Consider the following 19,155-nt stretch of genomic DNA (forward strand, 5'->3'; position numbering starts at 1 on the left):
GCAAATGGCAGTGCTCATTTTGGCCAGGGAAGTGGTCAGATCTGGTTGGATGATGTGGGATGTTCAGGAAGTGAATCATCACTCACACAGTGCTCACATCCTTCATTTGGAACACATAACTGTGGTCATTCTGAAGATGCAGGTGTCGTCTGCACAGGTAAAAGTACATATGTTTTCACACTGATTCCTTACGTAATATTTTCCTAGGTACATTTTTTTTTTACTAAAAATTTATCTCAAATGAGTGCTAAGTGTTTTAAAAATGTATACTTGTAATAAAAATACTTCTAAAGCAATTAGTATAATAGAGGCTATGAATGACTGGTACTTACATCATGCTAAAAGTAATGTGTTTTTAATCACATTGTACTTTCATTTTTAAGGCCAATTACCAGACATAAAGTTGGTCAGTGGTTCTGATTCATGCTGTGGAAGAGTGGAGATCCGTTATAATGGCCAGTGGGGAACCGTGTGTGATGATAACTGGGACATGAATGATGCTGCTGTGGTGTGCAGACAGTTACAGTGTGGATCAGCCATCAGTGCAACTCATAGTGCCGCTTTTGGTCAAGGCAGTGGATCGATCTGGCTGGATGATGTTGAATGTTCAGGAAGTGAAGGAACCCTCACACAATGTTCACACCGTGGATTAGGAACAAATAACTGTAATCATGGTGAAGATGCTGGTGTTGTTTGTTCAGGTAAGTTAAATCTTTTGCATCTTCACACATTATTTTGGGGGAAAATGAGCAACTGAAATTACAGTAAGCTTAATGAATATCATGCTTATATTACAATATGTCTTAATAAACTATTTAAAATAAACATATATTTGTGTTGCAGGTGAGCTGCAGATGCCGACCCTTTCCCTGACCTCCACACATGCAGTTGTTTCTCCTGGAGAAAATATCCAGTTCAGATGCACAACACCTAAACCAAGATGCAATGTTAATGCTGAATTCCAGCTCTTCAGAAACGGACCATCCATATCCTCCCAGAAACATGTATCTAGTGTGACTTTCAGTCTTGTTAATGTAGACGTCTCACATCAGGGAAGCTACAGCTGTCAATACTCCTATCAAAACAACATCAAGTCGCCCTTGAGTAACACTGTTATCATCACTGTAGGTGAGTGAGTTTGGTCTTGTCTCATTGCCTACATTATAGATTGCATGCATTAGAAATGTACAAGTAAACTTAAAAAAATTCTTTAATGATGCATTTTTGCATTTGATCAGCCCATTTGTAAAATGGCTGTGGAATGAATTTTGATCCCAACAAGATGCAGTTCTTGAGGTCATTGTAGTTTATTTGAAGATGTTAGCTTTATTGTTTGAGTCTCTGTAGCCATATAAATATATTCTTCTTGATGTGTGAGTCTAAAAACAAGCTGGACTGCTGGTAATGAAAGTATAACTCAAACACGTGTGTCTCTCAAGATGGCGGCGCGGTCAGATGCAGCGGCTACTCAAGGTCCCAACGACAGTGCTTTTATGTCTTTTAATGTCGTCTGTTCATGTCCAAACAGTGTAAATTTACCGCTAATTCATAGGGAAAGCGCTCCAAAACACATTTATGATCGCCAAAGCCCAAAGGAAATTGGCAACGCACACAAACACCAACTGTCGCCGGCGGCTATTGAGAAGCTTCAAGGCCTTTGTATACTGCTGAAGCCGGACCTCGAGACCGCGACCTCTGCTATTGACGCTACACACACAAAGCGGCAGCGCCGGCGGTGCGAGTGAGGACGGAAGCGCGGTAAGCGCGGAGGTGTAACGCCGTATTTCCACTACAGCGTAGCGAGCAGGGCGAAGCGAGCGTTTTCCGTTCATTCCTATGGAAGTTGAGCGTAAACGCACTGCGCAAGCGTTTAAGCTTAGCTTCCATAGGATTGAATTGAAAACGCCCGCACCGCTCTGCTCGCTACGTGCCAGTGCAAATACACGGTAAGAGCGAGGCTAAAGCCAGGCTCACACTACAGGATTTTTTAAATCCTAACCGAATATGAAATCTGGCTGCAGCGCACACATAAGGAGATTCTTTGCAGATTATTTTACCTGAAATCTTAAACATGAACACACTACAAGATTTGAAAATTGTGGCGCATCACACCCTACAAGATATTATTAAGATTATCATGAAGGAGGGAGCGCCTCACGTGATCTTCGCAACAGATCGTCATTTCAGCAACTAATGTTTACAAATGTTTTTATTATTATTATTAATTTTGTTTATTTGAATGTCTTGTTATAACTGTATATGTTTTGTTGTAGTTTATAATTAAAAAAAAACCCAATAAAATACAAAATAAAATAAAAAATGTTTACAAATGTTAGTTAACTGTTATATGCTTTAACTGTTTTATATCTATAGATTTTACTTTAGGCAGGTCGTCATTTGAGAAGGCAAAACTAATTAAACATAGTCTATGATCAACTCCCTGTCTGCCGCTGACCGCTTGGTCATTCATAAAAAAAAAAAAAAAAAAAAGCTTATATTTAACAAACAAAAAATGCTCCAAACGTTTTTTTCTAAATTAACTTTACATACAAAACTGAACTATTTTAACTGCTAAAACAGTAGTATAAGCTCGGACTTGGGCCGCATGGAGCATTGCTTTCCTTGCTCCATGCGGTTGTGGTATGTTTTCAACATATTATACAGACAGTGTTACTACAAAAACATAAGATGCAGTTTCCTCCATCTCCGCTATCTAATGGACGGCACAACAGCTGTTTTGCGGTCGCACACTGGCTGTTGTGAAAGTACTGACGTAATCATAGCCGTGACCATCCCGATTTAAAATCCTGGATATCAAACATGTTTGATATCGGGGCAGCCCTGATTTGTGTGAGAGCAGATCGGGAGATGCAAGATTCAATCTGTGAACGTCTCACATTACCAGATAATCCGTGCCGAACATCGGGACCGATCGAGGTCCTAGACAAGATTTTTGCTCCGATACTCAGGAGGGGAAAATCAGGGCAAAATTGGGCTAAAAATCATGTAGTGTGAGCCCGGCTTAAAGGCAAAACCCACAAGACCGGCTCTTCCAACACTCATGCTCTCAAATGTTCGTTCGCTGGAAAATAAATGGGACGTAATTCAACTCAGTCGGTCCACGGAGCATGAGGCAAGGGATTGTTGTGTGTTTGTTTTCACTGAAACATGGCTAAACGACAAAATCCCGGACTCCGCCATTCAGCTGCACGGGCTAACCTGCTGCCGAGCAGACAGAGATTCATCACTGTCTGGTAAGACTCACGGGGAGGCTTGTCAACAAGGAATGGTGTAACAATGCTCCAGTAGTGACAAAACACTGTTCATCGCTGGTGGAGTTTATGTTTGTGAAATGTCGACCGTTCTATCTGCCGCAGGAGTTCACGGTCATTGTTATTGTCGCGGTTTACATTCCGCCATGTGCAAACACTAAGGACGCACTTCGCGAGCTGTACAGCGCCATCAGCAAACAAACTATTATACAAATAACCCCGACGGCTTTTTCATCATTGCCGGTGACTTTAATCACGTGAACTTAAAGTCTGTGTTCTACCAACACGTGAACTTTGCAACAAGGGGAAACAACACTCTGGACTTTGTTTATACAACAGAGAAAAACACTTACAGGGCTGAACCCTGCCCCCACCTGGGGTACTCTGACCACATCTCTGTTATGCTAATCCCAGCATACAGACCACTTCTCAAACTTGCCAAACCGGTTCAAAAACAGATCACGATATGGCCAGACAATGCTACCTCTGCACTACAGGGCTGCTTCCAGGACACAGACTGGAACATGTTTAAAGAGGCAGCCACCTACAATAGCCACACAGACCTGCAAGAATACACAGAAACAGTGACTGCTTACATCAAAAAGTGCATAGATGATGTGACAGTCACCAAAACCATCACCACACGTGCCAACCAGAAGCCATGGATGACAGCAGAGGTTCGTGGGCTGCTAAAAATCCGAGATGAGGCATTCAGATCAGGAGATAAGGCAGCTCTCAAAACAGCAAGAGTCAATCTGTCTCATGGCATCAAGAAGGCAAAACATCAATATGCTCAGAAAATTAACAATAATTTCAGCTACAGTAAAGACACTCAGTCTCTGTGGCAAGCCATGCAGACCATCACTGACTACAAGCCCCTGCCACAGGCCAGTGACGATGACACATCCCTGCCAGATGCACTCAACCACTTCTACTCAAGATTTGAGATACAGAACAACACTCTTGCACAGAAACTCCACACATCTCCAAACGACCAGGTACTATGTCGTTCTCCTGCTGACGTAAGGAAGACCCTATCCAGGATAAACCCACAAAAGGCTGCGGGCCCTGACAACATACCTGGCCATGTACTAAGAGACTGTGCTGCACAGCTAACGGATTTCCTAACAGACATCTTCAACACCTCGCTGAGCCAGGCAGTCGTCCTGTGTCTCAAATCCACATCCATAATTCCAGTTCCAAAGAAGTCACCTGTGTCCTGTCTGAATGACTGTTGTCCCATAGCACTGACCCCAATCATGATGAAGTGCTTTGAGAGGTTAGTCATGCATCACATCAAGTCCAGTCTCCCAAACACGCTGGACCCATTCCAGTTTGCATACCGTCCAAACCGCTCCACGGACAATGCAATATCCAGCACTCTCCACCTAGCTCTCACTCACCTGGAACAGAAAGACTCTTATGTTAGAATGCTGTTCACTGACTACAGCTCAGCATTCAACAAAATAATCCCTCAGCAGCTCATCCACAAACTAAACCTGCTGGGTCTAAACACCTCTCACTGTAATTGGATCCTGGACTTCTTAACTGGAAGACCTCAGTCAGTGTCGGCTGCAACACCTCGAGCACTACCACACTGAGCACAGGTGCCCCACAGGGCTGTGTTCTCAGGCTACTCTACTGGTGGCGTGGCCCTAATCAAGGGTTGTCACAAAAAAGTTTTGTCTAAGAAATCTTCTATTGTGTGGTATCATTACGATTATTTAACTGCTCCCGATCAAGACGGAGTGTCGCCGAACTCAAATGTTAAATAATCAAACATGCTTGATATTTACAACTCTTGATTGGGCTGCCTCTGATGTGATACCCACGATAGCCGATGAGTGCGAGCAAGCGTCACCTACCGGATGTTGCATGCTTTTATAGCTGAAATTTGGCAATCACAAAAATACCATGAAAGGTATCTGAAGCCAGTATCATAAACCCCACTCTCTCAAAGTAATCAACTGGGACGTGAGACAAACTAAATAATTAAATTATGCTTCATATAATTTTATATATTTATTTCAATTGTCATTTTGCGTAGTTGTCATCACGCTGATGTAAGTTCAAGTGTTCATGTAGTGCAATGTAACTAAGCTGCGGTATTCTATTTTTTTTAAAAAAAGAGAATGAATTTTAGCTATATTTCTTAGGTGAAATATATATATATATATATTTATAAGGTTTTCGCCAGTTTCAACTTAAAAACTTATGTTCAGCAGCTGCCTTAGAAATTTAAGGTAAATCAACTTGTACTTTTAAATTGATTTAACTTGTGAGTTGAAATGACATGTACTTTTAAGTTGAAATGACTTGATTTAACTTTGTAAGGCAGCTGCTAAACTTTTTAAAGTTTTAAGTTGAAACTGGTGAAAACTTTTTACAATGTGTGTGTGTGTATATATATATATATATATATATATATATATATAATCACCATATTAATATGAGATTTAAAACTTAAATCAAAGTCTAAAATAGAATAGAACAGAAACATCATTTTATTATTTTATTATTTTCTCAAATGATGTCCCCAAGTGGCATCATGTACAATTAAAATAATAATAGATAAAAATATACCAGGGCAGTTTTTAATTTTTAATTTTTATTTTTTTATAAGGGCAGTTTCGGTAGTGCTGTAAATTCAAAAAACACTGAAGCACCCCTCCATTATACAATTTTCTTGAAGAAAGGAGTTCATTTGTGCTGCAGCTACCCTTCTGAGTATCTTACAAATAAATGGTATGTTAGATACCTGGCCAGGTTACATAGTGAACTGTCTCTTGATAATTTAATGAAAATAGTACCAGTGTGATTTAGTGTTTGTCCGCTATAATTATAATATAACATAATAATAGTAGAAACAAACTTGTTAAAACAATACGGGCTGTGTACTTTTGTCCTTGGCTCCTAACAATATCAAACACTTACTATATACAGTACAAATACAGCATGTATGCAAAAAAAAAAAAAAAAAAAAAAAAAAAAAAAAAAAAACAGATTAAATTTTGATAGTTCTCAGATCCAATCTTTTTCTTTTAAGCTGTCTGAATTTAATGTTTGAGCCTCTTTAACAATATAAAAGTTTTCTTCTTGTTTTCTAGTGAACTTGCAGCAGCCCAGCATTTCGTGCAATGCTCCTGATGGACAGTTTGTTGTGGGGTCTCAGGGGCCAGTGATCACCAGGGGCCACGGTTTCACTATCATCTGTTCCACTGAATCTCAGTATCCTGGAGGCTCTTTTCACCTGTTCAGAGGGTCAAACATCATCAGGAGTGAGTCAGCTGTCAGTCACTCCTCCTCCTTCTCCTTTCCTGAGGCAGATTATTCACATGAGGGAAACTACAGTTGTGTTTATGAAGTCAGTGTCTCCTCACGCTCCTTCAGTTCATCTGCCTCTGAACTGCTGCTCATCACTATCACAGGTACTGATGTGTAAGAGTCTAAAAACAAGCTGGACTGCTGGTAATGAAAGTTTAACTCAAACACGTGTGTCTCTCTCAGCCTCCCTGCTTCCTGTCATTGGTGCTGCAGTGTCAGCTGTGCTGCTCTTGTTATCTGTCCTCATAATCATCCTCCTGCTGAAGAGAAGACAAAAGCAAAGGAACAAGGAAACTCATTCAAAGTGCTCTTTTACAAAAGGTAATGATCTTTATGTTATAAAATAATTCAGATAATGTTCACCAAAGTCACTATCATTTTTTTCTTTTTTTTTTTTTTAAACATTTTCCTGTAATTATCCTTCATCTCTATGCAATATCACTAGGTCAAGCTGCATCACATAGTACCAAAAATGACGACAAAGAAGATGAGGTTGATTATGAAAATGTCGAACTTGGTGAAAACATGGATCATGATGATTCTGAACAGGACTATATTAATGTGGACTCTGATGAATCTGAACAGGACTATATTAATGTGGACTCAGATCAATCTGAACAGGACTATATTAATGTGGACTCTGATCAATCTGAACAGGACTATATTAATGTGGACTCTGATCAATCTGAAGAGAACTATGTCAATGTAAATATTACAGAGTAAAGTGTGGTAGACAAATCTGAACATTTATAAAAGCTGTTGTGATTAATACTGACTGAACCCAAAAACAACAATTATTGAGGCTTAAAACAGATCAAATATGGCAGCCTTGATTTGAATTAAGTAATTCAGCTGACAATGTGATGAGCAGAGAGACAACAGATGATTATAATTTTGCAAATCTACTGTGACAAATATGAGTGACTCAAATACAGTGCATTCATTCTGGGCACTGCAGTGTTCATCACAGTCTGTTACACATCTTCGAACTGATACATTTTGTTTAGTGTATTGAGTGATTCAAGTCAACTGTGTCTCAGGGATATCAGATTGTTTCTTGATCACATTTAGTTCATATTCACACACTTAGTAAAAGATGTACAAAATCAGGTTACCACCTTTTTACAGTGTACTCTGATTAATTATTTATAACTTGTGAACCAGACTCATGCAGGTGTAATCTGACAATATGCATCAAATTGAAACATTTTATAGCTAGTGAATCCGTCTGTCACAGGTATAATAATAATCCAATCTGTTAATCACTTCAGACTTTATGGTGAACAAAGAAAGCGTGGATAGTCTTTTTAGAGTCGGCTCATTTTCATTCACTTCTATTTAATTTACAAAATAATTTTTGAATGATTTACTGCCTTCAAAGAAAGATGTAAAAAGTGCATGGTCTTGTTTGCAATTACACATACTGTGCTTAACAAATTTATTAAACCACCACTCAGTGTAAGGTTTGTGCCACAGCTGCTCTAAACTCAGTATTGGTGATTACCAGTTTTGTTTTTTGTTTTGTTTTGTTTTGTTTCTGTAATGATTAAGCCACCTGTATGTGTAAGATCATTATTCACAGTAGTGTTTCTAATGCTAAAATACAATTATTGTTGGGACTGAATGGATTCAAAGATAGATTGCGCAAAGGTTTAATCAAAAACAAGTCTTTGGGAACAACTACAAACTATTTAGATAAGATGGTTTTGTTGTTGTCAATTCAATCAGTTGAGGCCGAATTGACGCTAATTTGAAAGTTAAAGTAAAAAACGCACAGTCATTTACAAGCTATTTAAAAGCGAAAAAGGCTTAAATACTAGTGGTGGGCAGAACGAGGCTTTGTAAAACACTGAAACAGTGAATTATAATGTATATGTTGTACTTGTCGATCCATCAAGTTGGGGGAGTGGTTGGAGCGCTCCACTGGCATGCTGTCAAAGCCAGTCACCTTAGGATCATGTAACATGTTTTTACTCCAAATAATGAACGCAATATAGCGTAGCTTTTCAGTGAACTACAGCTCTGTGTACTAAATGCTGCTCCATCTGAAAGCACCTGCTGGAGATTTACTACTAATTACACAACCGGCTTCACTGAAAAAATGTGCATGACAGTCGCCTTCAATTAATTGTGCAGTCCTACTGTCCTGCTTTTGAACAGAACAACAGCAGCATGTAGGATAAGCACTTCCCCGTGTCTTTAATTTTTTCCCACAGATTCTGCGAATATATAAAATGAACTTTTCCACGACATTCTAATTTATTGAGATGCACCTGTAGTTGTTTTCCTAAATTATTTACTAATTTAGTCATGAGCTGTTTTTGTGTTTTAATTTTCTGTTTTATTTAGTATAGCAGATTTATCATTTATAAATAGTTCAGCAACAGATTTTAAGTTGTGTTTTAGACATTTAGGCATAAGTGTTTGAAGTGGGTTGAACTCGTCGGTGCCCCCAAGACAGCGGTTTTCTTGTTTCTTTGAATATTTGAAATATTATCAGGGTCTGACCACATCAGCATAGTTTGTGTGTTTAGATGTCACACTCTGAAACGTGTGATTTTTTTTTTTTTTTCATATCAAAGGATATTATGTACTTATTTATGCATTGCTATAATGACCTGCATTTTCCTGCAAAATTATTGCCAAATTTAGTACAGTTATGACTAATATTAGGATAGACTGGTAGTCTTTAGCTTTATTAGAATCAATGCTTATAATAAATAAATCAAAAATAAATGCACAAAATAAATAAATAGGTAATGAAAAGCACTGCCACTGATTAATATTATACACTGTGTGAAGTACACTAATTTGTGTGGTCGCAGTCTGGTACAAACACATTTGTGGCATGATTAGGGGCTTTTGCACCGAGGAACCTTTTCATAGTTCCTAGAAATACTGGCAGAAGTTCCTGCTTTTTGGCATGTTCACCCAGGAGGAACTAGGAACGTATTTACTTTAGAGAAAATAAATTAGCTCCTACTTCAGACTAGAGTCTAAAAAAGTTATATAGGAACTACCAGTGATGTAAGTGTATGCTGATTGGCCAAACGCATATGAAACATCAGCTGGGCGTGGGCATTTTTAAAAGGCTGTAAAGAAATATTTGTTCAGATGGAAACATAGAAAACAGTGATAACGGCCCCAGATAGCACACATACGTCTGCAAGATATCTGTTAAAGATCACTTAAGGCATGAAAATGTGGCCATATAACACATCTGTCACAAGCGTGTTGGATGAATGTACTCGCACAAGAATAAGGGTGAAATCCAAAAGTCATTAATATAATTCACAATTACATTACAGGAAGGCAGGAAAACACATGCACATAGACGAGACCGGACACAAAGCATTGAACTCAAACAGCTTATAAAGGTTGGTCAATGATACACAAACAGGTGAAACGAGTTAACTAATCAGGACACAATGAGGGTAGGAAGAACCAAATATGGGCACAAGAGGGAAACCAACATAAACAGTCCACAGGGGTGTGACAACGTCTTGTCATGATAACATCTTCCTGTGAAACCATCTTCTTCCTCTCTGACACCCAAGAGTGCTATTTTCTGTACTGCAATGTCATTTAGCGCTGCAGTCACTGTTATCTATTTTGGGGAGTAAAGAACAAACCAATGCTTCATTGGTAAATGTGACTACAGCGCAATTCTCACTTCTTTAGTGCACACACCAGCACTGCAGCACTGTCAGTCTGTTGCTCTGTATCCTTGTCTCCTTTGATACTGAAAGCATGTCTCCATTCACAGGTGAAATTAAGAAAATGAAACATTGCAAATTGCAATCAGATGAGAAAAAAAGTGTAGCAACACCTTGATGAGATTTCAAGCAGTCTCATTTGAAAAAAACAACTTGTGTAAAGAAGATCAAAGTCAGCTGACAGAGAATTAATTATGTGCACAAATAAAAGTTTAGAGCAAACTGAAAAAAAAAATGTTAAAGTTCATTTTAGTGTGCAGAATGCTGAAAGGTTAAACTAAAGCCAAGTGCATCATTTCTAAAATTAGTAATAAAACTTCCTGTTATCATTTAGAAAGAAGAACATCATCTAAGCAAACTGATCTCACTATAGAAGCACCACTGAAACTGTAGGAGCATAAAATAATACTAAGCCATCACTTCTCACACGCTAAGTGTTGAGTCTGAGAGAAGCATCGTGAAATAGATCAATGATCTATATTATATATATATCATTCAATATAGTCTACGACAGAGGCCTCCTCTGTCTATGAGTCTGCGCCAATGCCCCCAGAAGTGGCAGCTCTGGCTGCAGAATCTCCTCAAGGGGCGGCGTTTCCCCACGGACTCTCTGCCTGTCCGGTCACGGCCATGAAGGCCATTTATAATTGCCCTGCCACACCTGCCCAAGCATCTGCGCCCATGCCCCCAGAGGTGTCAGCGCAAGCTGTAGATCCTCCTATGGGGGCGGCGTCCTATCATGAACTCTCTGCCCGTCATGTCACAGTCACAAAGGCCTACGATGAACTCTCTGCCTGTCATGTCATAGCCAAGAAGGCCTATTATGAACTCTCTGCCCGCCATGTCGCAATCAAGAAGGCCAAAGAAATCATTCATGTACTCACCGCTCTACCTGCCTCGCCATGGCTCCTTGCTCTGCCTGCCTCGCCATGGCTCCCTGCTCTGCCTGCTCTGCCTGCATCGCCATGGCTCCCAGCTCTACCTGCTCTGCCTGCCCCACCATGGTTCCCTACTCTGTCATTGCTCCGCGGCCCAGGCGCGTCAATGTTTCATGGTCTGCTGTCGCTCCACGGCCCAGGTTCTCCAGGTTTCCACTGTCTGCCACAGCACCACGGCCCAGGACCTCCAGGGTTCCACTGTCTGCCGCAGCTCCACGGCCCAGGTCCTCCAGTGCTTCGCTGTCTGTCCCTGCTCCACGATCCAGGCCCACCTGCTCTACATGGACCTGGCCCTCCGTCCCACCCCCTGTTTTGCCTCTGTTCCCCCACCCACCTGGACTGTTGTTGTTGTTTTGAGCGCCAGGAGTCGCTCCTAGGGGGGGGGATTCTGTAACGCCAAGCCAGCAGAGGGAGCCCTCACCCCAGTACTGCCTGCATGCTCCCTCTGCTGCTTCTACTGTCACTTCCTGTTTGGCAGTATATAAGGACTCACCATGTGCTTGCACCTCGCGAAGTATTGCCAGTTTAACCTGCCTTACCGAGCGTTGTATTTACTCTGTTGGATGACCTGTTGCTGTTTTGCCAGTCTCTGGATTTATGAGTTTTCGGATTACCCTTGTTTGGACTATTATCACGTTTGGACCTCACGCCTGCCTCTCGACCACGATCACCGGTTTGCCCTCTCTGTTTGTTTGTCTCTCTGGACTGTTATCACGGCTCTGAACCCAAGCCTGTCTCACGTTGTCGATTACTGGATTGCCCCTTTACACAGTTTGCCTTTCTGGACTGATTACCTGGCTATCGACCCATGCTTGCTGTTTGTTACTGTGTTTGTCTTTAATAAACAACTGCATTTGGATTCAAACCCTGCTTCAGTGTCCCACGTTACAGTGCTCTGCTTTTAACCCATCCAAGTGCACACACACAGTAGTGAGTAGTGAACAAACACGCATACACACACCCGGAGCAGTGGGCAGAGATATTGCTATCGCTGCAGCGCCCGGGGTGCCTTGCTCAAGGGATTCACCTCAGTCACGGTATTGAGGGTGGATAGAGCACTGGTTATTCACTCCCCACACCTTCAATCCCTGCCAGACCTGGGACTCGAACCTGCAACCTTTCGATTACAAGCCCGACTCCCCGACCATTAGGCAACAGCTGCCCCCATAAAGAACTAGATCTCTATCTAAATAAAAAACTATTGTAATGTAACTGTTACAGAGTGAAGTGTGGTAGACAAATCTGATGAACATTTATAAAAGCTGTTGTGATTAATACTGAGTGAACCCGAAAACTACAATTATTGTGGCTTAAAACAGATCAAATATGGCAGCCTTGATTTGAATCAAGTAATTCAGCTGACAATGTGATGAGCAGAGAGACAACAAATGATTATAATTTTGCAAATCTACTGTGACAAATATGAGTGACTCTAATACAGTGCATTCATTCTGGGCACTGCAGTGTTCATCACAGCCTGCTGCACATCTTCCAACTGATACATTTTGTTTAGTGTATCCAGTGATTCAAGTCAACTGTGTCTCAGGGATATCAGATTGTTTCTTGATCACATTTAGTAATGAGTGGAATTGAAAGAGAGCTTTATTTTGTGTATGTCAAACAGAAAGTATTTGTTTGATCTTGCTGTATATTCATCAAAGAGGATTGCTTTGAATTTAAACTATTCGAAAAAATGTACCTTTTCATTTATTCATTTAATAGACTCTTGCACAGTGGCGGATTAAGACTCTTTTGGTGCCCTTGGGCAGCGATACATAGAGTGCCCGCCGCTCATACACACTTTTTACTAGGTTTATTAATATGAAATATAAAATTTAATATTCATAAACTTAGTAAAAAGATTTACAAAATCAGGTTACCACCTTTTTACAGTGTACTCTGATGAATTATTTATAACTTGTGAACCAGACTCTTGCAGGTGTAATCTGACAATATGCATCAAATTGAAACATTTTATAACTAGTGAATCCATCTGTCACAGGTATAATAATAATCCAATCCAGGGGCGTTTCTAGGATTTTAAAACATCCGGGGCTGATGCCAAAACATCAGGGGCTAGTGGTGTTGGGTGGGAGCTCACATCATGCTCACATAAGATTTTGTTAGACACAGGTGGTTGAACCTGGATGGGGTCCGTGGGCATTAAACTGGGGGTTAAAGACATTGTCACACTATGAACAATAGTCAATAGTAATCACTGCAAATATCAAACATATCAAAGTATTATAACAAAATTATAACTTTACAAAAATATGTTAGACAAATAAAATAATACATTTGAAGATGTATTTATAACTGTAGCAAACATATAGTTGCATGGAAAAATAGGGCCCTATTTTTTCCCAAATGTCGTTGTTTTCTGTTTTCATTTTTCTGGACTTATTTTTAATCGTTAAATTTAATTTTATTAATCAAAATGTAATTAATCGTGTAATTAATTAAAACCATGAATCTTATACAATTTACCGTAAATTTATCAAAAGTTAAGAAAAATTACATATTTAGGACCACATGAATTTTTTTATTTTTTCTCACCTTACGTTTTATTGTTACCAAATATGTTTTAGCATGTCTGTTTATTTGAATACATAAAAACAACTGTTATTTATTTTTACAATAGCCTTATGGAATTCTGTGTTGTGCATTTTTCTGGTTATCAAATAAAGGTATAAAATATTAATTAAATTGATCTTCTAATGAAAATGATATTTTATTATGCCAAATAAAGGGGATTTGCTATTCAAATTTAAAGCATGGAAGAAATATTGGGTGAGGAATTTGTATACATTTTTATTAATTAATAGTAGTAGTAGTAGGCACGTACATTATACTGATATACTGAATTATTAATAAAATTAAACTGAACTTTTAGACGGTTTGCCGTGAATACCTTTAAATTTCTGTGTGTATATTTGACGCTTGTTTTACTCAAATGGAACAGTGAAATGCTCATGAAGTGACTCTCAGAGCAGTTCTGGAGATGTTGTTAATGTATTTATGTCCTCATTTAGTGAAACAGCAGACACTGACATCACTACGAGCGTCACACGCGCGTCAGTATTACATGTAAAGAAACCGCGCGTCCGCCCTGTTCATTCAAAGACACGCAGAACATGCAGGATTCATATTTAAATAGTCTTTTGCGGCATAATATTTACAGATACTAGTCCATATCGCGACTTGATTTAAGTGTAATGACCAACTTTTGATTAATTCATTCAAACTTTGACAAATTCCGTGGAAATCATAGGGCCATACAAAAAAAAAAAAAAAAACATTCGGGGCTGGAGTAAAAACATTCAGGGCACCAGCCCCAAATGATTAGCCCTAGCGACGCCCCTAATCCAATCTGTTAATCACATCAGACTTTATGGTGAAGAAAGAAAGTGTGGATAGTCTTTCTAGAGTCATTATTGTCCTCGGCTCATTTTTCATTCGCTTCTATTTAATTTTCTTTTTTTCTGCCTTCAAAGAAAGATGTAAAAAGTGCATGGTCTTGTTTGCAATTACACATACTGTGCTTAACACATTTATTAAACCACCACCCAGTGTAAGGTTTGTGCCACGTACTGCCCTAAACTCAGTATTGGTGATTACCAGTTTTTTTTTTTTTTTTTTTTTTTTTTTTTTTTGTTTTGTTTCTGTAATGATTAAGCCACCTGTATGTGTAAGATCATTATTCACAGTAGTGTTTCTAATGCTAAAATACAATTATTGTTGGGACTGAATGGATTCAAAGAGAGATTGCACAAAGGTTTAATCAAAAGCAAGTCTTTGGGAACAACTACAAACCATTTGGAAGTCAGTAACAATTGAGACTGTGGAAAAGTGCATAAAAATTATGCTAGCAAGAATGCATGCTTTTATCAAGGCCAAAGGAGGCCATGCAAAATAAAGATCAAATACTTGTTTTATTTATTCTAGATTTCTATATTTATTTTGTTTGCTTGTTTTAGGGGTGTGACTGTTCGTTTCAATAAGATGTTTTGTTGTTGTCAATTCAGTCAGTTGAATCACCAAATTGACGCTAATTCGAAAGTGAAAGTAAAAGGCGCACAGGCATTTACAAGCTATTCAAAAGCGAAAAAGACTTAAATACTAGTGGTGGGCAGAGCAAGGCTTCGTAAAACACTGAAACAGTCCAAGAAAATGTTCTGAGGCTTCAAAACTATTCGACACCTGTCTCTGACACCTAGTGGTCATTTTCACATATTGCTATGAAACAGCGTTGACAACAAATCAGTTAAGCGAATTGACGAATTATAACATATATGTTGTACTAGTGGGATATGTTGTACTAGGGGGACTGGTTGGAGTGCTCGACTGACTCATCTAACATGTTTTTACTCCAAACTCATAATGAATGCAATATAACATAGCTTTTCATTGAACTACAGCTATGTGTACTAAATGCTGCTCCATCTGAAACCACCTGCTGGAGATTTACTAGAGATTACACAACCGGCTTTACTGAAAAAATGTGCATGACAGTCGCCTTCGATTAACTGTGCAGTCCTACTGTCCTGCTTTCAAACAGAACAACAGCAGTGTGTAGGATAAACACTTCCCCATGTCTTTATTTTTTTCCCGCAGATTCTGCGAATATATATATATATATATATATATATATATATATATATATATATATATATGTATATATATATATATATATATATATATATATATATATATACACTACATGCTACACACCGGATCAGGACACCATGGTGTTTCAGATAGTCTGACACTGAACTGCACACAGATGCACAACACTAACTCTGGTTCACTGACAGATTTTTTGCCAACCAGCTCCTGCCTCTGGAGATGGATGAGGCAGACAGAGATAGGGCTTTTCAGTGCCATCTGTCTGCTGTGTGGAGATACTGCAGCTTTTTGAACCAAGTCCATTGAGATACCATATTTAAATGGTAATAGTTGTTTTCCTAAATGATTTACTAATTTAATCATGAGCTGTTTGTGTTTTAATTGTCTATTTTATTTAGTATAGGCAAGGCAAGGCAAGTTTATTTATATAGCACATTTCATACACAAAGGTAATTCAAAGTGCTTTACATAAAAGGAAGTAGAATAATCATAAAAACAATAATCACAGCAATAAAACAAACAAACAAACAAAAAAATAAAATAAAATAAATAAATAAAACTTTTAAAATGATTTAAAAATTGATTTAAAATAAAATTTAAGACAATTAAAAATGGAAAAGGATTATACATAGTGCAAGTAGTTCGGACGTAGCACAGTGCTCATTCATTAAATGCACAGCTAAACAGATGAGTTTTGAGTCTAGATTTAAATGTAGCTAATGTTTTAGCACGTTTGATCTGTTCTGGAAGCTGATTCCAACTGCGGGCAGCATAATAGCTAAAAGCGGATTCCCCTTGTTTTGTGTGAACCCTTGGTATTTCTAACTGACTCGATCCTAATGATCTGAGTGGTTTGTTAGGTTTATATTCAGTGAGCATATCTGCAATGTATTTAGGTCCTAGGCCACTGAGTGATTTATAAATGAGTAAAAGTACTTTAAAATCAATTCTAAAAATAACTGGAAGCCAGTGTAGGGACCTGAGGACTGGTGTGATATGCTCAGATTTTCTGGTTCTAGTCAGAATCCTGGCAGCAGCGTTCTGGACGAGCTGCAGCTGTCTAATGGTCTTCTTGGGAAGGCCAGTGAGGAGACCATTACAATTATCCACCCTGCTTGTGATAAAGGCATGAACAAGTTTCTCCAAGTCTTGACTGGAAACAAAACATCTAATTCTTGCAATGTTTTTGAGATGATAGTATGCTGATTTAGTTACTGCTTTGACATGACTACTGAAACTAAGGTCTGACTCCAGAATCACACCAAGATTCCTGACTTGGTTTTTAGTTGTTTGATTCCTAGAGTGAAGGTATGTATTCACCTTAAGAACTTCCTCTTTGGTTCCAAATGCAATGACTTCTGTTTTCTCCTTGTTTAACTGAAGGAAGTTCTGGCACATCCAACTGTTAATTTCATCAATGCATTGGCAGAGGGAATCAATGGGGCAGTAGTCATTTGGTGATAAGGCTAGGTAAATCTGGGTATCATCAGCATAGCTGTGATAGGCAATTCGGTTCTTTCTCATTATTTGACTTAGTGGGAGCATATACAGGCTAAACAACAGCGGCGCAAGAATTGAACCTTGAGGGACTCCGCATGTCATGGACGTCCACTTAGACTTATGCTCTCCTATACTCACATAATAACCTCTCCCTTCTAAGTATGACCTGAACCAACTGAGAGCCATCCCAGAAAGCCCGACCCAGTTTTCCAGTCTCTCTAGAAAATGTTATGATTGACAGTGTCAAATGCAGCACTAAGATCTAGTAGTACCAACACTGATATTTTGCCAGAATCAGAATTTAAGGGAATATCATTTATTATCTTAACGAGTGCTGTCTCTGTACTGTGATGCGGTCGGAAACCAGATTGAAAATTGTCCATGTATCCATTTGAGTTTAAGTAGTTGTTCAACTGATTGAAAACTACCTTTTCAATAATCTTGCCTATAAAAGGAAGATTTGATATTGGTCTATAGTTGCTCAATGTGGTGTTATCAAGATTGCTCTTTTTCACAAGAGGCTTAACAACTGCAGTTTTCAGGGAGTTTGGAAAAGTCCCAGAAAGAAGTGAGGTGTTTACCACTTCTAAGAGATCTGCTTCTAAACAGTTAAACACACTTTCAAAAAAAGATGTGGGAAGTGTTTCAAGGTTGCAGGTTGAGGATTTAAGGTGCTGTACTATTTCTTCCAAAGTTTTGCTATCAATTGCTTTAAAAACAGACATAGTGACTTCTTTTTGAAATTGCGGTCGAATCTGTCTGACCTCTGCATAACTTGAGGACGTGCTAATCACCCTTCTGATATTATTGATCTTCTCGGAAAAGAAGGAAGCAAACTCATTGCATTTGCTGTCAGAGAGCATTTCACTGGGAATCTGACTTGGGGGAGTTGTTAGTCTCTCAACGGTAGCAAAAAGAGTTCAAGTGTTGTTTAGGTTGCTGTTTATAAGGTTTGAGAAGAACGTCTGTCTTGCTGTGGCTAGTTCCACATTAAAAGCATGATGGCTGTCTTTATAGATGCTATAGTGAATTTCAAGTTTCGTCTTCCGCCACATCCACTCAGCTTTTCTGCATTGTCTTTTCATACTCTGTACGGCTGTTGATTTTCTCCAAGATGATTTTTGTCTGCCAGTCATCTTACTGACTTTCACTGGTGCAATGTCATCAATGCCATTCTTAACTTTTGAGTTAAAGGACTCCAGGAGAAGATCAACAGAGTCTGCAGAAATGCTTGGCATTGAAGATATAGCCTTCATAAATAGCATACTTGTGTTTTCGTTAATGCATCTCTTTCTGACAGAGTGACAGAGATTCAGTGGTAGCAGAGATCAATATATCAAAGAAAATACAGAAGTGATCAGATAGTGCTACATCCTTAATGACAATGGATGAAATGTTTAGACCCTTACTAATGAGTAAATCAAGAGTGTGTCCACGATTGTGTGTGGGTCCATGCACATGCTGAATCAGGTCAAAAGTGTTTAAAACGGTTATTATTTCTTTTGTGGTTTTGATTTCTGCATTTTCTATGTGAATATTAAAATCCCCTGCAATAGCAAAACAGTCAAACTCTGAGGATATCATTGATAACAGTTCTGTGAACTCTTCAACAAAGGCTGGAGAATATTTTGGAGGCCTGTAAATAATGATAAATAGAATGCGTGGAGCACCTTTCAGCACAATCTCTAGATATTCAAAAGACAAGTACTGACCAAATGACACTTGCTTGCATTGATAGACATCTTTAAATAAAGCAGCTACACCGCCACCTCTCCTAAC

The 19,155-nt window shown here is 38.9% G+C and overlaps 1 protein-coding gene across 1 annotated transcript in view; it reads left to right on the forward strand.

Moving 5' to 3' along the window:
- Window positions 1-15: 15 nt before the first annotated feature.
- Window positions 16-19,155, forward strand: part of LOC127160508 (immunoglobulin superfamily member 1) — a 44,611-nt gene continuing 25,471 nt past the window's right edge. The window contains exons 1-4 of the mRNA XM_051103145.1: window positions 16-157; window positions 384-701; window positions 844-1,128; window positions 6,380-6,700. Of these exons, the coding sequence (XP_050959102.1) occupies window positions 491-701; window positions 844-1,128; window positions 6,380-6,700 (817 nt within the window). The 5' untranslated portion in view covers window positions 16-157; window positions 384-490. The remainder of the gene's footprint in view (window positions 158-383; window positions 702-843; window positions 1,129-6,379; window positions 6,701-19,155) is intronic.

Source organism: Labeo rohita, unplaced genomic scaffold (genome assembly GCF_022985175.1).
Source record: "Labeo rohita strain BAU-BD-2019 unplaced genomic scaffold, IGBB_LRoh.1.0 scaffold_369, whole genome shotgun sequence".
Classification (NCBI taxonomy): domain Eukaryota; kingdom Metazoa; phylum Chordata; class Actinopteri; order Cypriniformes; family Cyprinidae; genus Labeo; species Labeo rohita.